This window comes from Mirounga angustirostris, unplaced genomic scaffold, assembly GCF_029215605.1.
Source record: "Mirounga angustirostris isolate CCGP_5_RB_7025 unplaced genomic scaffold, mMirAng1.0.hap1 SCAF_4, whole genome shotgun sequence".
Taxonomy (NCBI): domain Eukaryota; kingdom Metazoa; phylum Chordata; class Mammalia; order Carnivora; family Phocidae; genus Mirounga; species Mirounga angustirostris.
The window spans coordinates 62,173,612-62,196,129 of record NW_026991712.1 but is presented as its reverse complement, the minus strand read 5'-3'; the positions used below and the strand labels follow the sequence as shown (position 1 = coordinate 62,196,129).

Here is a 22,518-nt window from a genome sequence, read left to right as displayed (position 1 = left end):
GAATTGCTTCGGGAAGGTTAACAGGAGGAAGGAATCAAAGAGAGAAGCAAAATTGTTCTAACTCTGATAAAGTGGAATTCAGTATGACAGGCAAGTTGATTTTAAATAATTTTCAGTCATGACTTAGGATCATATTCCGATAGCTCACAGATCTCTCTCCTCCTGTATTCAGAGTGATTTTCACATCACAGGTATAGGTTTCCTGATTTAATTACTCAACTTCAGGGGGCAACCATGGCAATTTTCTGTACATAAGAAAGAAATCGATACAGATTTGCTGTTTCCAGGCGTATAACTAAAGCGATCAGATGGGACTCAATCTTACCTCTGTGGAATTTCTTTTTCCAACTGTTTTGAGTGTCAAGGTTACAATTCTTAGCTACCCTTGTGTGGGCCCATGAGAGCTAAAAGAATTTCTGCAGCATTTTTCTTTGGATGAGAAAGCCATCAGTTTCTCTCTTTATGATGCATCTCAAATTAGGTTCTAGCCATATTGTTTAGCACACTAGTTTTAAAGCCCCTGGCAAAAGAATACTGGAGTTTATGTTCAAGCTATCAGATTTTATGATTCAGCAGACTCTTTACCTTATAATGGGGCAGACAGACTAAAAGAGAATGTGTCTTATGAAATAAAGTCGCTGTTCCTTTTGTCACACTATGCATATGATTCCTTTGAAGCATTTGAAAAATTCTACCTGATTTATAACTCTGCTATGGCTTAAAACGCTATTAACAGTACTTTAGGGAAAGTTTATTGTCCTCTTTTCAAAACGTATCTGCTTTAGTCTCTTGAAAGAAAAAGTAACATGCTGCACTTACATTTTCCCAATCAAAATTGCATAGTTGAGGCAAATTCATTTGTGCTTTGTAGCGGAACTCACAGTATGTGTTCATATCTAAAAACTCTGATTTGTAAATGCAAAGTCATGGTCAAGCTCACCTTTGTTTGGAGTGTATGGTAATGATATGTACCTCTAGGACACTTCCCGTAATTTTCTTAACCAGGCACCTCTCAGCCTTATACCACAATGGAGCACGAGCATGAAATTAACATAGCGGAAATGGTAACAAATCTACCTAAACTCCTCCTTCTTGGAGAGAAGGGGGGCAAAGGCTCTCAGTCTTGTTGAGGTATCCAGCCCTCAGTCAATAGTGGCTGTGTATACTGAGTTTTGTCGGTTTGAGGATTGTGTCTTTAGAGGTTAAAAAAAGAGAGAAAGAAAAGAAGGCACGGGTGTTTCTCAAGTTGCCATATTCAACTCAACCAACAAAACTAAAGTCTTCCATTTTCAAGCTTCAGGAGGGATGCTACATGGCAGTAGGGCTTTCTTCCAGCCCTGGGTCTGGGGAGGAGCTTATTGCTTCGGGGAAGGGCCCCGGATAGGTCTGTGCTGCGTACTGGATCCCTTTCTGCAGACCAGTCTCTTCGTGGAAATCCCCCTGGCTGCTGAAAGCTGGACAAGATCTAGTCCGGGCACCCTTACTGGTGTTTTCGGTGTGGCCCACCATCTCGCTCACTGTGCTCAGAGGAAATTCTCTCCACCTCTGCCTCTGCAGCTCGTCCTCCTTGTATTTAATGGAGTACCAGGCCAGAAAAATAAAAATGAAGGCAACAAATTTGAGGCCAGCCGCCAAACCAAAGTAGACAAAACGAAATGATGTCACGTTGTACTCCCAGCAAGAGCCTTGCACTCCACATTCCTGTTGCCAGAGCATGCAGGTGGTGTCAATAACTGCTCCAAAGTAAATTGGAGTAGGAATGTATGCTGGCGTTGTAGAGAAAAAGAAAAAGAACAATGGTTAGCCCGTCTTATCAGAGAAAACAGATTTTGTAAATCAGAACCCTCTAGAACCAGTGGAGGGCAGTGGTTTTCTTGTGTTACTTGGCTATTTTAAATCTGTCACATCTTATCATAATATATTTATTATAAAAACGTTCACTAAGTTATAAATACTTTAAACCTTTCAGTTTGCAACTCGGTCAGAATACGCTATTGATTTTAAGATTGTAAAAATGTCGATTGCTTAAAAATTCAATGAGGCAATCCTTTTAAACTTAAAAATCAAATTTTGCCATTAAATACTCAAGAGGCTATACGACCCTTTATGAACCACTAAAATTCAGTATACTTAGTTCTTATGGGTTGGGTTCTAGTCCTCGGGTACAGGAAGAGTATGAGGAAAACACTGTCCCCTCTAAGCCAGAAACCACATCAAATGGCAAACTGTATAAAGACATTTGGGGCATAGAAATAACTAAGGCAGAAAATTCATCTTTGAAGCTTGTGAAACATCTGCGATGAGTAGTAGCTTCATTGTCTGGGCTATGAGATAGATATTTCTTTACTCCCGTAAGAAAGAAAGTCTACCCAAGTAGACTTCCTTCACCATATGTTACTCCCTTTGCTGAAATGTGTCCCCATCCCCCAAATTGTTCACCTTGCAATTATCTACCCCTCCTTTAAATTCCTCACTCACTCAGATGCCACTTTATTCCCACTGCATTTTGTATACACCTTCATTGTATCAACTATCACGTAGCATTGAAAGTGTTTGCAGATTTGTCACCCATAAGCTCCTTGATGGCAGAGGCCATGCCTTTTATTCCTTGCGTCCCAAGGACCCCTCAGGACAGCCGTGGAGCCTCAATAAGAGTTTATAAAAGGAAGTGATGGGAAGGAACAAGGGAGAAAAGGAGGAAGAAAAGAAGAGAGGAAGGAAGGGAAGACAGTGGGCTAAGTGATGTATTTTTAAATATATTATATTTGTTTCAAATAAGGTATGTTCACTACAATTAAAATTTAACATTACTAAAACACTTAAAACTCTCTTTTTGCTTTGGAATTTGGGGAAATGGAAATTGGTTTGTTGGCCCAACTCTAGTTTTTCATAATCAACAGAACTTAAGTCAAGGTTGAATTAAATAATAGATGACTGAAATGTACTCCTTCCACTTACTCCTGACGCTGTGATATCCCTCTATTGACTTACCTTCACCTCCAATTCCATATGAAACCACCCCAACTCCATGGCATCAAAGACAAGCAGAGCAAAAAGGAGGACCTATTTTTTTCTTTTCCTATTCAACCACCCCTTCGCTAACAAATTTCCTTCCTTGAAAACAACTTTTTAGTTTTCAACAGGAAGTATAAGGCAAGCTTCTTAACAAAATCAAAGCATGTCAGAATTTCCTTTCACCACCTGCCTTTGAAAACTGGGACCTTCGAAGTTTTATCAGTACCAAAAAAAAAACAACCAAGCCACCCATTCAATGCAACTAGAAGCCTCTGAGGATGACCAGACAGTTCCTACTCCCAGACTGGGCCACCAACTGCAACGTAATGACAAATTGAGAATTCCAGGAGTCCATAATCTCTCATGGGTCATCTGGGAATCAAACTGAGAGTTTTAGAGGGGAGGGGGGTGGGGGATGGGTGAGCCCAGTGATGGGTATTAAGGAGGGCACATACTGCATGGAGCACTGGGTGTTATACGCAAACAATGAATCATAGAACACTACATCAAAACTAATAATATACTGTATGGTGACTAACATAACATAATAAAAAAATTATAAAAAATAAATTGAGAATTCCAGAGAAGATTAATGTTTCAGAGGGTCAGATGACACCATTTTAAAGGGTTTCACCCTTCAAAATGGAAATTAAAAATTTAAATCAAAAACCTATTTTTTTTTTTTTTGTCCTGTGGACAATGATACTGGAAGAAACGACAGCTCAAGAAAATGACGGACTCCCACTTGCGAAAGAAAAAATATGCTTGATGATGGGGAAGTCAATTACAAATACATTGAAATTGATCAAGGCAATGGGCTACTTCACATGATATTTCCCATGCACTGTCCCAAAACACGACAGTGATAGGGTGTTTGCCAAAATCAGAACGACGTTCTTCATGCCCTAATGAACTCTGCAATATATTGACAGTGTTAATGAGCTTCTCTCGTTAATCAGTAAAGGGGACTCCTCATGTATCATTTGAGGATTTTTCTTTTTTCTTTTCAGAATTTTTAATTTCTTTTCTCAGAAAACTTGATAGGTATACTTTTTGCCCAGCCCAATAAAATTACCGTAAAGAAGTAAGGAATTAAAATTTTCGCAAATAATACGAGTGCCAATTTCCATCACTTTCACGTTAAAAAGACATAAAGGGGAAAAAATGCCGGGATCTTAAGCCCATTACAATTGTTTGGTTCAATATTTCTTACAGTACCAAAAACGCTCTGGGGAATTTAGCCCACGTCTAGGCTCAGAGTGAAAAAGAAACTGTTCTAAAGTCAGGTGTGTTCTGTTTCATCAAAGCACAGAACTGGGTAGCTTCTAGTTCAAATCAGAAAATAAGGAAGTTGTGTCCTTGCCGTTAACCCATAAAATCCTAGCTACTACTAATGGTAACAAATGATTGACTTGCCATTTTTAAAGGACAGTGAGAATTTGCCATCTGTAAAGAGGAACTAAGAGGCACACGTGGAAATTCAGGAACGTACCAAGTGTTCGCAATAAAACAAACTGCATTCCCAGCGCGAAAGGTCTCTCCTCATCTTCTACCGACCTATGATGAAGGGAAAGAAAGAAATGTTTTAAAACACTGGCCTCAAGAAAATGAACATCAAATCAAGCCTGCTTAGCCCAGAGCCAGGGACCAAAGAGCTGCTGTACCAAAATATTTATTTACTAGAATTTATTAACAACAGCCAAACAAGACTGCTGATGTAGCTGAATCGGTGAATGAGTTCTCCCCAGTGAAGACTCCAAAGAAGCTCTGATTAACTCTGTTTCTGGGTAAATACTGGTGGAGGGCCAAAGGTTCATAGCTGAAGGTACAGAAGTAGCTCTGAGCTTCTAAAATCAGTTCTGTGAAAATAGATGTAATAATTTATCCTAACTACCGCATTCTTTTTTTTTTTTTTCTATCTGCTTACACTTTCCAGAGGGCAGGTGTGTCGACTGAAAGTTATTCCCATAGTTTCTCAAGGAAAAGTATAGAGGAAAGAAGTTAAAGAAAGAAGTAGAGGGGCGCTTGGGTGGCTCAGTCATTAAGCGTCTGTCTTCGGCTCAGGTCATGATCCCGGGGTCCTGGGATCGAGCCCCGCATCGGGTTCCCTGCTCGGCGGGAAGCCTGCTTCTCCTTCTCCCACTCCCCCTGCTTGTGTTCCCTCTCTCGCTGTGTCTCTCTGTCAAATAAATAAATAAAATCTTAAAAAAAAAAAAGAAAGAAAGAAGTAGAGTCCAAAAAAAGTATAAAAAACAAGTCAAACTTAGAAAAAGAGTGAATCCCTCCCCACTACCTCATGTTGTTCTTTTCCCAAAACATATGCTCCAAGTAATTCCTACACGGCAGGAAGATTGGAATCTATTGATTTGTAATTAGCAAAGATTAAAGGGCTCCTTTTCTGAAGTTTTGGGTTAGAAGCCAGCTGGTGGGGCGCCTGGGTGGCTCAGTCGGTTAAGCGACTGCCTTCGGCTCAGGTCATGATCCCAGGGTCCTGGGATCAAGTCCCACATCGGGCTCCCTGCTCTGCGGGGAGCCTGCTTCTCCCTCTCCCCCTCCCCCTGCTGGTGTTCCCTCTCTCGCTGTGTCTCTCTCTGTCAAATAAATAAATAAAATCTTTAAAAAAAAAAAGAAGAAGCCAGCTGGTGATTTGCCATGTTCGAGCTCAATGACAGGGGCAGCCCTGATCTGGGTTATTTAACATCTCTTGCAGAATTAAAGTTTAAAGAGTGAGATTATTAAGGATTCATTTTTTAAAATGATGAAGTACCTGTTCTTTTCTGTCCCATACACACTGAGTTCTAGGTATAGCATGTCGACCTCCCCAGGACCCGCGCACCTGCCATCTTTTTCCCCACCTTCGTTTTCTTTTCCTAGCAATTTGCCCCATGCTGCACACACCATTGTTACTCCATAAGTATCCGTTGATGGAGGAATTGAGTGAAATCAACCAATGGGCCTTCCCACCGGGTACTGTTATCGTACGTCTAATTCAGCATCCCGTAAAGAAGAGAAGCCAAAATGTGCAGAATAAGCAGCAAACAGCCCAACTGCCCTGCTAAGAATGACGTCCCAGCAGGTGTGACCAGCAGGTGCCCAGCAGTGTGGGGCACAGTGTGGGGTACCAAGGGGGCAGGGTGGAGGTAAAGGAAGAATGAGGACTGATTCCCTTTCCTCCCCACTCCTTCACTGCCTCCCCTGGTCCTCCTGAAGCTGCTGTGGGCAAGCTTTCTCTTCACCATGCCGTCCCCCCTTCCCTCCTTTGCCCATTGTAGCCTTTACTGCAAATGCAACACACTGATCTGATTGGACCCATGTCAACATTTTTAACAGGACTTCCATTAAAGTAACGTCCGTGTTCTCTTATAAGCAAAAAACCACTAACGGGATATATAACAAAACACAGCATGAACAACTGAAAAATGACATTTCCCAGTCTGTCCTTTCCTTGGTTCAACTCCAAAATTTTATAGGATAGTAACATTCATGAAATCCGCATTTTGAACTGCAGGCCCAGCGGGAACCATCACTGATCCTGGAGGTACTAACTACCTACAAGGTGGGAGATAATAGTCTTTGCTATACTTGAGACTTAGCAACTTCACCAAATGACTTCCTGCCCCACCTGGAGTCAGGCTCCTTGTGGCTAACATGATGACAGCTTTCAGCTCCTGATCTTGAACCTTGTAGGGCCCAGACTTCAGAAAGCAAAGGCACCCAAAAGAAGTTTCACTAAACTACAGGACTAGAACCCATCTGAATAAAGGAAGTTCTGGGGTATGAAACGTTGCAACCTTCCTTTCTCTTCCTGACATGGGAAAACACTTCTCTTAAATTCAACAAGCAAATGTCTGAGCGCTTCCCCGCATCGTCTGACTTTGCTTTCCCCTCCACGTTACCACATCAGTCCCAGCTTGGAATGTTGAGTTCGGTTCTCACCTGAGTGTTACTATGATGGCTGATGGTTGGGCACATGCTGTGATGAAGGTGACAATGAAGAGAAAAATTAAGAATGGGATAAGGGTATTGCAGGCCCGTTTGCACTTCCCGGACACAGCATAGCCGTTTTCGTTGAGATAGGTTTTGACAATAACCACACGGAGCTGACTGCGCTGTCCGACTGTAGGTGGAGTGATCACTTGCCGGCTTTGGACACACGTGCATTCTGTGTAGTTCCTTATCTAAGGGATAACAAAGATCGGTTGTGAGCCAAGCTAAAGCATAGGAAAATTAAGACAAAGTTAAAAGCCCTAAAATAGCTCTAGTATTTAAACATGCATAATATTTTGCTGAGTGAAATAAGTCAATCAGAGAAAGCCAATTATCATATGTCTTCACTCACATGTGGAATATGAGAAACAAAACAGAGGATTATAGGGGAAGGGAGGGAAAGCTTAATGGGAAGAAATCAGAGAGGGAGACAAACCATGAGAGACTCTTAAGTCTAGGAAACAAACTGAGGGTTGCTGGAGGGGTGGTGGGTGGGCGGATGGGGTAACTGGGTGATGGGCATTAAGGAGGGCACGTGATGTGATGAGCATCGGGTGTTATACGCAACTGATGAATCACTGAACTCTACATTGGAAACTAATGAAGTACTATGTGTTGGCTAGTTTAATTTAAATTTTAAAAAATATACATAATATTTAACTGAAAATACAGCCTCATTGCTAACAGTAAGGATCCAAAGTGTGCATCCAACAGTGTCTGCTTAGCCAAATCGTTTAAACCTAAACTTTTATAAGGAGCTTTCAACACTGTTCTAGAGCGTTCACATTCCATATGCTCATTTTGGTCACAACTATATGCTGTTATAATTCTTGGGCTCTCTGATTAGAGAAGCCCCTCAAAAACAGGAACTAAGCTTTCTGTTTATTTGTGCCTACCAGAGCACCTAGCATCAGCCTGCCTGGACACAGTGTAGGACCTAAAGTAAATATTTGTTAAATAAATGCAGAGAATCCACGATGCAGCCATGACAGCTCCAGGGCCAGGACCAGTGAACATATCATTGGCTGTTTCATTTGAAAAAAGCTAATTCAAGGAACTAAAAAGGTATTTCAAACAAAAGCAACCAATTAATCTTTCTGCCTGTTATGTTGTTTTTACTGAACAGACATCAGCTGAACTCACTGTCATTGTGAGCTCTCAGCCACTTAGAGAAGCAGTAGCAACAAATATAAGGATGGGGTGCCATTTGGCCTTCTGTCCTCCAGGGACTGCTGGCCTCTTTTTAGGAATGAGGGCTGTGCATTAGAGGACTTGGTTGGTCACTCCCGGGGAAGGACTTAGCCACTAAGAACAGATCTTGTTGTCTCTTCCAACTTGGTCACACACTGGTGTGGGTGGTGACCCCAATTATATAATGGGTAGCCAGCAACAGGATTTCTCAATTTATCAGTATAGCTTAAAACTCAGAAATCAAATGACAATCCCAAAACATACAGTCAACGGTCTAATCCCTTAACACCTACACAGTACAAGCCAATGCACCTTAACCTTTTTAATTAAAGCAGCCTCCTACAATCTGTTCTTATGCAAAGAATGAGACCAGGCTCAGTAAAGAACTGAGTAGAATATGAAAACCTCCCACAGTATTACAGCCTATTTATAATTCACAGGGAAGGGAATTCTCAAAATAGCCTATTCTTGAACTGACAGAAATATCTTTACTCTGAAAGTTGAAAGATAGAAAGAAAGAAAGAAAGACAGAGAGAGGGAGAGAGAGGGAGGGAGGGAGGAAGAAGGGAAGAAAGGAAGGAGGGAAGGAAGGAAAGGGTGAGCTTGAACTGATAGTCTATGAAAAATGGCCATTGCTCATCTTCACAGACTCTGATCAGGGAAGGTGCTCTCCTATTCTCTTCTATCGGCACCAAAATGTGGTCATCTTGACCTTCAAATACATCACAAGGGCCCTGGCAGAGCAAGAAATGGGAGGCCCAGCCCTCAACCCTATCACGTTTCACTGAGTTGGCACAGAATGTAAAGTGGGAGAGGGCTGATGTGGAACTAAATCACTGCACCCACATTCTGCAATCGTCCCTGGGGGGAAAAAACGATAGCATTGCATAATTCTCTTTCCTCTGGCTCTTTGTCAGGATGTATTTTGTAGGTTATTTGAAGTTTCTTGAAAAGAGGGACTGAAGCCACATGTTAGCATATGAATCCTAACATGTCCTTGTCACAGGATGTTGGATCAACAACAGTACCAGAACTTGTGAAATGTACTCACCCCAGTGCTAAGATTACCACTGTTAACACAGCCAGCCAGACAAGGGTTAAAGTATGTAATTCCATCTGATCCACAGACTGGCTCATACTCATGTATTTTACAACCACAATTAACATTGCAGCTTCCTGTCAGGTTCCTGTGGGGCATGGTAAGAGAAGGTCTAGAGAGAAAAAAGCAGGTCATGAGTAACATTTACTAAAATAAAACTCTAAAGTTCTCGATGTTAAGTAATTTGTCCAGTTTAGAGAAGCTAGTCCCATTAAATCAAAGCTATGGTACTGTAAAGTAACCACCTTGGATAATTTTCATGACTTTTAAACAAAGCATAAAAAAACATGTTTCAGGGGCGCCTGGGTGGCTCAGTCGGTTAAGCCTCTGCCTTCGGCTCAGGTCATGATCCCAGGGTCCTGGGATCGAGTCCCACATCGGGCTCCCTGCTCCACGGGAGGCCTGCTTCTCCCTCTCCCACTCCCCCTGCTTGTGTTCCCTCTCTCGCTGTGTCTCTCTCTGTCAAATAAATAAATAAAATCTTTAAAAAAAAAAAAAAAACATGTTTCAATCTTCCGGTACTATAAATTCAAGACTTCCGTATGAAATTATCTATCATGTCTTAAATCTACCTTCCATCTTGGTGCTACAGATCTGGGCTCAGCAGTTCTAACCACTACTCACTTATGATAGACATTAAGCTCTCCGTCTTAACAAATCCAGGCCTCGATTTCTTTAACTATAAAAGAGAGGAACTACCTTTCTGTGCCAGATCAATAACACCATTAGGAGGGCACAAACAAAATCCATCCATCACAGTTGTCAACACAGGTTCCTCTGACCAAAAACTTTAATTGTTCTGGAATAAATTATCAAAGAAAGATATGGGACTCTAGAAACTGAGTCAGAAGTGATTTTCAAAGAAGAGCAGAAGCAATTGATTTAATAAAGATTGGGTGGCAAGCTTGCTCCTTTTCCCTTTTTTGTTCATTTGGTTTCCCTGTGGCTGGTTTTCCTGAAGCCTCGGTGATTGCGGGAATGATTGCGGGGCATGTCATCCCATCTCTCATAGTTTCTTTTTCTTTAAAACCAGCAAGTGGTATGTTTACTTAAAGTAATATATAATAATCAAACAGACCATGGTTTAACATAAGTTATAATGTCCACCATGGGGCCATGACAGCTGGGTAAGGACACAGTTGCTCTCAAATGTCTCAGGACACAATTGCTCTCAAATGTCTCTCTCTGTCTCTGTCTCTCTGTCTCTGCCTCTGTCTCACTCTGTCTTGTGCACGTGTGCACGGGCACGTGCGTGCGCGCATGCACACACACACACACGCACACAAAGTATGTCAAATCACACCACTCAAAGACCTAAAGAATACTTGGACGTTCCCATCTGACATACTTCTGAAGGTCATTGTAAATCAAAGAGGAGCCCCCTAACCATCTTTCTGCCTCCCCTTAAGTGTCTCCCTATTAAGAAACATGACAAGTGGGTATCCATGCATCTTATGCTCAAGTCACATGGATTAAAAGAATATGATTCATGTAGCAGATACCTTTTTAGCAAAATATACTAATCAACTAGAAAAAATTGATATCTTTCTCATAATATCTTAATCACTATCAATTTATCTCAACCTTCAAGAAGACTTCAATTAGAATGTTTCTTTTTGATTCCACTTAAATTCTTGGCTTCATATTAAAATGCTTCCCTGGCTATATATAGTTGTTCAATTTCAGGTTTATAATTATTATTATTATCATCATAATCATTGTTATCATTTAAAACTAACATTTACGGAGCCCTATTTTTACTCCAGGAATTGTGCACTGAGATCTCTATATAAATTACCTCATTTATTCCTCATGAGAATTAAAATTATTATGACTGTGCTTTCATCTTTTAGATGAGAAAATTGAATATTGGAGAGGATAGATACTGTCAAAGTTCACAAAGCTAGTAAGAGCCAAAAATAAATTGAATCATATACATATATCTAGAAATGAACTGTAAGCCTATTAATAAAAGTAGCTAGGATAATCCAGAGACACACATACCTAACATCTCTTATAAACTGTTTGTCCTCTACTTTTTAGGAATTTCTTTTAAAATTAGTAATGTCTATAATAAATAAAAGATCCTGAATGGAACAGAAAGCTTTAAACAATGGGAGAAAACTCTGTAGGTTAAGCTGTCTGTGAGACACAGAAGAGGAGATGAATGGTTTCATTAAAGAATTTAGAAATGATGTGGCCAGAAATGCTAGGTGACCAGGAGAGCTGGTAGTAGAGTATATCTAAATACACCATGTGGCAGGAGCAGGAGTGTTGACAAAGAGGATGAAGTGCATTTTGGGAAAGTTGCAGCAAAGGTCTGAATTAACAGGCTATATTCAATTTCTGTAGTGTTAGCACTTTGGGTCAATAAAACCATATTGAGACAAGTAACTTCAGGGAAAAATCCAATCTCTGAGATTGTGGACTTGGTTGAAATTGGTGGATCACTCCATCCAACAGTCCCTGCCAAACACAGAAAACTGAGAAAATGCTTCCTCGTCACTTCACAGCTCAAGAAATCATCCCTGGAAAAGTTCTGGCCCAGTAATTCAAGTCAGATGTAATTTCAACCAGAAGATGATATAATAGATCTTAGTTTTAAGTTCAAAGAGATGACACTTGATAAATGAAAGATAATAAAGCTAGCATTATTAAATGATTAATCAAGACTCAGTACCATTGAACAATTCTGTACATGGACATCAGATTTAACCCCATTTTTAAAAATTACTTGAAGAAAAGGTAAAAAGGTAAAGGGCAAAGAACTCACATTATGTAATGTGTTTATATAAAATCGTATTTAAGCCACAGTGTTCCCAGTAAATCCTGACTCTTACAGCTATGAGATGGTTCTGACATGCCTGTGTGAAATACAGACACACAGGGGAAGCAAAACACACTTCATAATTACAACTGCAGGGAGGGGCGCCTGGGTGGCTCAGTTGGTTAAGCGTCCGACTCTTGATTTGGCTCAGGCCATGATCTAAGGGTTGTGAGATTGAGCCCCACATCAGATACTGTGCTGGGTGTGGAACCTGCTTGAGATTCTCTCTCTCCCTCTGCCCTTCAAGCTCCCCTCCCCTTCTTTAAAAAAAAAAAAAAGAGAGAGAGAAAATACAAAACAAAATAAACAAACAAAAAGCTGCAGGGTAATAGTGGGTGCTGGGAATATAATTACTTGAGTTGGGAATGAGCCAGGATATTAACCAGAGTGCCTAGGATCTTTCATTATGAAAAATCATCAGATTCTCAAATCTGAATTTTTTTCAATTTTATTGTATTGTGGTTAGAACACTTAACATGAGATCTACCCTCTTACCAAATTTTAAGTGTACAATACAGTGGTATACAGCAGATCCCTAGAGCTTATTCATCTTGGTTGACTGAAACTTGATGACCATTGATTAGTAACTCCCCATTTCCCACTTCCTCAAGCCACCATTCCACCTTAACTATTTTAGATACCTCATATAAATGAACCATTCTGTATCTGTCATTCTGTAACTGGCTTATTTAACCTAGCATCAGGGCTCATCCATTCATCCCATATTGCAAAATTTCTTTCTTTTTTAAGGCCGAATCGTATTCCATTGTATGTATACACTACATTCTCTTTATCCATTCATCTGTCGATGGATGCATAGGTTGTTTCCACATCTTGGCTGTAAGATCTGAATTTGCTAGGGGAACGACTAACAACATGTCAGGTTCATTCTGCAAAAAGACTGACTCCATTTTAGCTCAATAGGAAAAGTTCATCTTTCTAAAACATCTCAATCCTATCCCATATCAGGTATTCAGGTGCCTCTTGAGCACTTGAGACTAATTCAGTGATGGATCGCCATGAAGATTCACCCTGCTGGTGAACCTGGAGCTTCTCAGACAAGCTTTAATAAATGGAGATGACTTATTTACTGTGCTTGCTTCTTTGTGTTTTTTTTTCTTCTTTCAGAATATTTTAAAAATGAAAAACATTGCATTCAGAATCAGAGAAACCTGGGTTCAAATTCTAGTTCTACCATTTTCTGACTGTGTGACTCAGCAAGTTATTTAATATTTCTGAGTTTCTTTCTCTTATTTCAATTGAGAAAAAAAATACCATTTTAAATAGTTATTTATCAATTGCTTATTATGTATGGGTTTTATCCTATTTTATCCTTTCTATATTTCTGAGAGATTGGTACTGTTTCTAACCCATCTTAATGATGAGGGAATAGAGGCACAGCGGGTAAGGAATGCGCTGAGTACGTTGTTCGATTCTCACAGCAGTTCAACAAGATAGTATCTATCGGTATCTTCACCGTAAAGATGTGGAAACCAAGCACAAAAAGGTTAACGAATGTGCCCATACTCACACAGCTAGCACGTGGCAAGACCTTGGTGAAAATCCAGGGTGACCTGAGAGCCATTGGGTAAAAGCAGTGGGTGTTCAGAACACAGCACTATGCCTGTAACTTAGCTGCACCAAATATGAGGAAATGGGCACCACTGGCAGAAACAGAGGCAGTCTCTGTGGCCCTCTCGGTCAGGAGGTGGTGTGTGACTTAGGGCTGTGTCTATATGAAATACATAATGTAAAACGGCACCTGGGTTTTGTTTTCAGGAAGAACATAAACTCTGAAATAGATAATCTGGGTTTCCTTCAGTTCTACTCCTTATTAACTGATGACGTTGGGCCAATCACTTCATCTCTAAGCCCAGTTTCTTTAATTAAAACGTGTGGGCAATAATACACGCAGTAATGTTGTAAGCATTATATATAAAAGATATACATAAACCAGTGCCCACTACCATACCTGAGCCAAACAGATGCCTCACGAAGACTCCCTTCTTTACCGCCACTCCCTTTATCTCTCTCTCTATTGGCTTTAAAGAAGGAAAAAAAAAATCCCATATGCAAGCCTCAAAATCATACAGAACGAAAACAGTTTTTCCTTAACAGGCCAACTCATACTGATGAGCAGGTTGTACAGTGCACAAGAGCACCCAGCCAAAAGAGCAAGGAGAGGCTGAAATGTAGCCCACACCTTGCTGGGAGAAAGGGTCCCCTTATTCTTCACACAAATAGAACCACCACTCTAAAAGTGCCAAGCCTGTGCATCTACACCTCCCAAAAGTGTTTATACGAATTCAATTTTAGTATACTATCTAATATTAGTATACTATCTTCCTAGAAGTATTTTTTTTTAAGATTTTATTTATTTATTTGAGAGAAAGAGAGAGACAGAGAAACAGCATGAGAGGGGAGAGGGTCAGAGGGAGAAGCAGGCTCACCGCTGAGCAGGGATCCCGATGCGGGACTCGATCCCGGGACTCCAGGATCATGACCTGAGCCGAAGGCAGTCGCTTAACCAACTGAGCCACCCAGGTGCCCTTCCTAGAAGTATTTTGGAAGCTAGAGGAATTCTCCAAGGAAACTGGGTTTTTTTATTTTGCTAATTTATAAACTCTGATGAAGTCAGGTTGCAAATACTGGAATGAATGGATCCTTGAAGCAGGCTAAAGCACACCTAATCAAGTTTTACTTCATTGAATACAGTTAAATGAGAAGAAGTATACCATAAATCATGGATTTAGATAAGTAAGACATTTATTTTCACCAAGTTCTTACAAGTTCAGCATCACTAGATGAATAACATCCCTGTACAGAGGTAGATGTCAGACATTCATTCGTCTTTTAAAGAAGAAAAGGGAGTTTAAAGAAGAAAAGCTTTGTATGATCTAGAAGAGAAGGGAGAAGAGACAAGAAACTAACTTTTTCAGCACGTACTACATGCTGGACACTGTGCTAGGAAATATCAGAAAACTTCCCTAATACAATCCTCAAAATCAAAACTACAAACATTTATTTAAAATGTTAGAATGCTTCAAACTGGAGGTTGAGGATGGAGGAAAGAGACGCTGACTTCTCATTTTTTACCCTTCTGCAGGTAAAACATGTGTTTTACTTTAATTATGCTTGTAACCAGGTGTGACTGACATTATCACCAATTTAACAATGAGGAAACCAATACTCAACAATATTCAGCGATTTTCTTGCAAGGTCACACAGCTAAAAAATTGATGGCTCTGGTACTTTTCTTTGAAAATAAAACCATCTTTGACAAAGGAGTTTGGGGGGAGAGGGGAGAGGAGGTCAAGAAGTTCTTTCTTGGGACCTCTGTTTTCTCACTAACACAGAACCTGGGATGCCCAACAAGAAAAACAAGACTAAGATAAAATACTTGAAGAAAAGAATTTTTAAAAATGCAACCATCATGGGACATAGGAAAGGAAGCTGAGTAGGGCCAAGAAATGGATTGCTCAGCAAAGATGAGGGCCTGCTAAGATTGGAACTCATAAATTTGTAATGGAGCCAATCAGCACAATTATATAATTTTTGCCCATAATGCTGGAGAGTCCAGAATCAGTTGATTCAGGATTGGCAAGACAGATATGGTGCTAAGCAAGGGCTTTAAAGTCTTGAGGGGACTTGCAGTTTAAAAGCAGGTAAGACAATGAGTCTGCCTTCCCTCCCTGCTGAGTATGCACTTAAAATTAAAGCAAGTAAGATTAAAAGGAATAAAGCTAGCAAAGAGGAATGGAAAGAGTGACACCAAACTTCATGAAAATAGCAAGTGGATAGGCCTAAGTTTATGTGATGAGCAGATCCCACCTTGGAGAAGAGCCAACCTGCCCCATGCACCCTCCGCAAGGCTCCACAAGGTTCTGAGCTTAAAGTCATCAGATGTGGCAGAAGCCAAAGGTGAGGATCAAGCTGAGGTTTGAGGGAGAGAAAATTGTATCGGTGGGCCCTTCCTTTCTCATATTCACTCACCTCCACCCCCACATCAGAGCCCAGACAGTCTCTGGAAAGCTCTTCTCTAAAGAGATTGGAAGAAATTAAAATATCAAGCTTCTACTCTAGATGTTGACAAATGAGAATAAAACTCCCTCATTTTTGTATGGGGGTGAGGGTGGGGCACATAACCTGAAAGGTGTTAGACTGAGTCTTGTCAACCTGTAAAGCCCAGAATAAACAGAAAAACTGACCCTTAACATCAAATGGCAAAATGTGAGACATAAAAACAAGGTAAAGAAAAAAAATCTAATTATATACACAGATCTGAGAAGATATTACTCCTTAAAAAGACATCAGAGGGCGCCTGGGTGGCTCAGTCGGTTAAGCGACTGCCTTCGGCTCAGGTCATGGTCCTGGAGTCCCGGGATTGAGTCCCACATCGGGCTCCCTGCTCTGCGGGGAGCCTGCTTCTCCCTCTCCCCCTCCCCCTGCTTGTGTTCCCTCTCTCGCTGTGTCTCTCTCTGTCAAATAAATAAATAAAATCTTAAAAAAATAAAATAAAATAAAATAAATAAAAAGACATCAGAATGTTATGAAAAGGGAATACTCAGAATACAACAAAGAAAAAAGTTATTCTTTTTTTTTTTTTAAAGATTTTATTTATTTATTTGACAGAGAAAGACACAGCGAGAGAGGGAACACAAGCAGGGGGAGCGGGAGAGGGAGAAGCAGGCTCCCCACCGAGCAGGGAGCCCGATGCGGGACTCGATCCAGGGACTCCAGGATCATGACCTGAGCCGAAGGCAGTCGCTTAACCAACTGAGCCACCCAGGCGCCCAAGTTATTCTTGAAATAACAAAAATTTTACATAAAGAATGGAAAACAAAGTATGGAGGAATCTCTCATAGCAAAGGACATAGGAAATATGAGAGAACAAACTACACATACAGGCAACCAGTCTGTTAGTTCCAACATCGGATTAGCAGGAGTCCTGATGAGCGCATGGAAAACGGAGAAAGTGAGTAAAGCTATAGCAGAAGAAAACTTCTCTGGGATCAAGAAGATAGACATGTTATATTAAGATGGATCAGAGGGTGCCTAACATAATGAATGAACAAAGCCCTGGGCCAAGACATTCATTCATCCATTCCTTCCTTCATACAACAAACGTCCTGAATTGCTTCAGATGATGGGGATGCAACTATTATGGAGACCACTATCGTAATTGTTCTTGAGGAGCTCATATTTTAGAAACAGGAGGCATGAGCAGAGGAAATAATTAAATGAGGTAATTTCAACTAATGATAAGTGCTATGAGGAGACTAAGGAGGAGTGATGAGATAAAGAATGAGGGAAGAGGGTGCCTGGGTGGCTCAGTCGGTTAAGCATCTGCCTTCGGCTCAGGTCACGATCCCAGGGTCCTGGGATCCAGCCCCGCATCGGGCTCCCTATTCAGCAAGGAGCCTGCTTCTCCCTCTGCCCCTCCCCCTCACTCGTGCTCCCTCTCTCTCCCTCCCTCCTTCTCTCTCCCTCGCAAAAATAAATAAATAAAATCTTTTAAAAAAAGAATGAGGGGAGAGTGGGCTCCCTTCAATTGGGCAGGGAGGGGCAGCCTCTCTGAGAAAGTGACACTGGAAGGGCCCAGCTAAGACAAAATCAGAGGGGAAAGCATTCCTTATGAAATCTCAGAGCACCTTGAATAAAAAATTTCCTAAAAACTTCCAAATAAAGTTGGCCACAGACAAATGAGAGCTAGGACTGGAGTTAAATTTCTTATCAGCAACATTAGATATGGTTTCAAAGTTCTCAGACAGGTAATTTTTAACCTATAATTCTATGTCCACTCAAACTATCCTTTAAGTGAGAGAAGAATAAAGACACTAATACACTGACAGGCTCAGAAAATTTTACTCCCAAGTACTCTTTCCTCTGACGGTATTTGGGTATTTTTCTCTAGCAAAACAAGGAGTTAACAAATAAATAAACAAACAAAAATTAGTGGAGACAATTGAGATCTATGAAAGGAAGTTCCAGGATATAAATTATGCCTAGAGAGCCACTAGTCCAACTGAAGCAAGATTATGGAAAAAGAAGAACTCAATAAAACAAAGTAGATGTTGAAAACTTAAAAAATATACATGAGCATGGGAAAGGCCAGTAGTCAGGGAAAGAACAGGCCGTTTGAACTCAAGGACAGACAACACAAGAAATAGTGTGGTCCAAATATGATACAGTTTTAAGCAGATGCCCATCCCCACCCTAGATAATGGATGACTACTCTTCCCTCCACCTCTCTATTTTCTGGAGAAAATGAACCAAAGGCTCTGGACTTAAGAGCATCACACATAAAGGAGCCCTTTGGTGAGATGCTAGAATGGTGGCAGGGGAATTAGGTAAAACTCTACAGAATGAACAGAAGGACCCGGGCTCTTTCCCATCACCAGCCCACACTCCCAGCTCTAGAATGACAGCAGGTAGGCTAACAACCCTGAACCCACCCCAATACAGCCACAGCCAAGAGACAGGAGAATCCTGCTCCTGAGGAGCCAAAGCACCCCAGAGGTAAGACCTTGGGTTCTGACACCTAGCACCCCAATGAAAATGCCAGTTCCAGCCCTCTCGTTACCCGACAGGGAGATCAACCAAATGACAAGCTCTGCCATCAGACACAGAGCACCTACTCAGCTTCTTAAATTCGTGTTCTTCAACACTAAGAGAAAGCTAAGGATCACCAAAATGTAAGGGAAATTTCCAACATAATTGAGACAGCAAAATAAATAGACAGCAGGTATTCAGAGGACATAGACAATTCAGGAAGGAAAAGAAACTCTCAATCATGCTGGAGAAGTAACTGAAGATATTCCACCCATGAAGCAAGAGGACTAGAAGCAAGAAACCATCAAAAATCAACAACAACAAAATGTGGAAATTAAAAATACAATATCCAAAATAAAGATTCAGCAGAAGACTGAAAAAATAAAGCTGAAGAAACCTTTCCAAAAAGTAGGACAAAAAATGAGATAAAATAGATGATAAAGAATAAGTAGAGGACCAATGAAGGAGAGAGAAGAGAAAAAGCGGTGAGAAAAAAAATAACAAAATTTAAATTAAAAAAAAAAATGGAACTAAAGGACACAGTTTCCAGACAATAAAGCTAAGTGCTCAGGAGAGGGGGGAAAAAAATTCCAAAGTATATATCATGGTGAAATTCAGGAATACCAGGCATAAATCGGAAGCTCCTAGAAAGGAAAAATAGGGCAGATATGAAAGACTGGCAAAAAGAAAGGCCAGACTTCCCACAAACAGCATGAAAAATCAGATGATAATGGAGTAATAACTTCAAAATTCTGAGTGAAAATGATTCATCCAATCTAAAATTCTTTACCCATTCAAGTTGACAGTCAAATATGATAGTTTTTTAAAGCTATTTCATGGAAAATCTTCAAAAACAAAAAAGTGACAGCCTGTGTAGCCTTCTTCTAGCTACTGGAGGATGTTCTCTCACAAAATGAGGGAGGAGCCAAAAAAGAGGCATCCACGGAGCCCAGAGAACAAAGGTGACAGCTGGGCAGCAGGACCAGAGAGCATTGTGTCCAGATTAGAGCATGGGCACCGGGGCTCCGATTTAGAAGACTCCAAGGGCTGGAAAGTGGAATCGTGAGTTCATCAGACAGGTGAAACATCACAGTGAGATCTTTTGAGCCCTCAGAGAGTATGGGAAGCCAGACACACATTCAGAGAAAACAAAGATAATGAAAATAAGACAATCACAAATTCCAGGAAAATCAATGCTGTACAAAAGAGGAAATCTCCTCATGACACACTACTTGTGTCTCAGCAGTTAATAACACTGTCATAATCAAACACAAGAAATATCAAAGAAGGATTTGACCACAATATATGAAAAGAAAGCTGCACTCCTCATTTACTAAGATAGGAAGTCATAAATAATGTCCCAGTTTGGTTAATTTATACATTATGTCTTAAAAATATAGAGGTGAATACCAGAAGAGACAGCTAAGAAGAATTTAAAATTATTGCCCCAGGAAGCAGGATTGGTCAGGAAACTGTTGGTTTTTTGCTTCTAACTTCTTAATCCTATTTGTTTTCCAACTGTAATAAAAATAATTCGATAGAAGTGGAAATTATTCTTAATTTATTAGTGATGACTGATAACAAGAGCTAACTTTCAGTGAGCACTTACTGTTGGCCAGGCATCGAGCTGAGAGCTTTACACATTACTCATACTATCCTTGCCTGAAGCTTCTCAAGTGATTCTTATTGCTATAGACTAAATATTTGGGTCCCTGCAACATCCATAGGTTGAAAACGAACCCCCAGTGTGATGGTATTTGGAGGCTGGGCCTTTGGGAAGTGATTAGGTCATGAGGGTGGAGCCCTCATGAATGGGATCGGTGCCCTTTATAAGAGGAACTCTAGAGAGATGCCTCACCCCTGCCACCACGTGAGGACACAGGGAAAAAGATGGCCACTTATGAACCAGGAAGTGGAGCCTCACAAGACACCAAATCTGCAGGTCCTTTGATCCTCAACTGCAGAACTGTGAGTAATAAACTTCTGTTGTTTCTAAGCCACCCAGTCTATACTATTCTATTTCAGTAGCCCGAAGGGGGACTAAGACACTATTATCATCACCCTATTTTACAGATGAGGATACTGAGGCTTACAGTTAAGTAAGTGGCCAAGCAGCGTGAAGATGCAAAATCAGATTTAACTCAGGAATCTGGGCTCCTAGTCTATACTGCCCTTAAATTTTTAAACACATTATTTCCTATGCCATTCTATTAGGCACTAAAAGAAGCTATGTATCAGTACATGCATTACCCAGACACACATCTACTGATGAAAAAAAGATTCTTGACACAAGTGACCATATTCTGTCATCTACATAAGCTCTGATTGGCAGTTCCTCTTTTTTTTTTTCCCCCCTGATGTTCTAGGTTGGCTAAGTGAAATTAAAGCTTTTCTTTTTCAAATTTCAAGTGGAATATTTTATAAGATAAAACTCCACTAAAAAGCAAAAGGAAACTGCTTGTTGACAGCAAACACCAAAATCTAGGCACTGGAGTTCTGTCCAATGAGCAGATCCTAACAAACCCAAATGTATAAAAGTTATGGTTTTCTTAACACTCCAAGAAGAATTTTCCACCTTCTTTTAGAAAGCATGTAGGAAATTGATCCTCAGATCCACTGCTGGTGAAGGGGCAAATTAATACAACACCTGGGGAGTAAATTTGGCAAAACTCATTGCAATCTCATTTCTGGAAATTTATCCTACAGATACATGGCACACAGGAGAAGTGACATATGCATGAAGTTATTTATTGCAGCATGATTTTTAACGACTAAAGATGGGAAACTGCCTTTCAAATGGGGACTGGTTAACTTACAAATAGAATTAAATGGAATGTTACAGGCAGTTAAAAGGAGTGTTTAAAGCAATGTCCACAATAGCCAAACTATGGAAAGAGCCCAGATGTCCATCAACAGATGAAAGGATAAAGAAGATGTGATATATATATACACAATGGAATATTACTCAGCCATCAAAAAAATGAAATCTTACCATTTGCAACGACATGAATGGAGCCAGAGGGTATTATACTAAGCGAAATAAGTCAATCAGAGAAAGACAAAAACCATATGATTTCACTCATATGTGGAATTTAAGAAACAAAACAGAGGATCATAGGGGAAGGGAGGGAAAAATAAAATAGGACGAAATCAGAGAGGGAGACAAACCATGACAGACTCTTAATCACAGGAAACAAACAGGGTTGCTAGAGGGGAGGGGGGCGGAGGAAGGGATAGGTGGGTGATGGGCATTAAAAAGGGCATGTAATGTAATGAGCACTGGGTGTTATATGCAACTGATGAATCACTGAACTCTACCTCTGAAACTAATATTACACTATATGTTAATTAATTGAATTTAAATAAAATTAAAAAAAAATTTTTAAAAGGAGTGCTTAGGGCACCTGGGTGGCTCAGTTGGTTGAACGACTGCCTTCAATTCAAGTCCTGATCCCGGAGTTCCAGGATCAAGTTCCAAATCAGGTTCCCTGCTCATCAGGGAGTCTGCTTCTCTCTCTGACCCAACCAGACCCCCTCTCATGCTCTCTCTCTCTCTCAAATAAATGAATAAACTTTTTTTTTTTTTTAAGGTGTGCTTAAAAGCATGGACTCTGAATTGTTTGGGGTTAAGTCTGGATTAAGTTCTATGTAACATGCAGCATAGTCACCCTGGGTCACAAAATCCTCAATTTTCAAGGATTTTGTCAACTGTTTGTTTAGCACAGCAATTATTAAAAATTAAATTCCATAAACTTATAATTAAATAACTATTTCAAAGATAATAAATACTCAATTCATCACCTCCTAGTTATTTTACTATACTGTTACCTATGTCTTGACTAGGCTA

The 22,518-nt window shown here is 40.4% G+C and overlaps 1 protein-coding gene across 1 annotated transcript in view; it reads right to left on the bottom strand.

Annotated features, from left to right (window-relative positions):
• Positions 1-581: 581 nt before the first annotated feature.
• Positions 582-22,518, bottom strand: part of SLCO5A1 (solute carrier organic anion transporter family member 5A1) — a 132,664-nt gene continuing 110,727 nt past the window's right edge. The window contains exons 7-10 of the mRNA XM_045896424.3: positions 9,245-9,404; positions 6,952-7,193; positions 4,508-4,572; positions 582-1,766 (exon numbers count right to left, since the gene is read on the bottom strand). Of these exons, the coding sequence (XP_045752380.1) occupies positions 1,309-1,766; positions 4,508-4,572; positions 6,952-7,193; positions 9,245-9,404 (925 nt within the window). The 3' untranslated portion in view covers positions 582-1,308. The remainder of the gene's footprint in view (positions 1,767-4,507; positions 4,573-6,951; positions 7,194-9,244; positions 9,405-22,518) is intronic.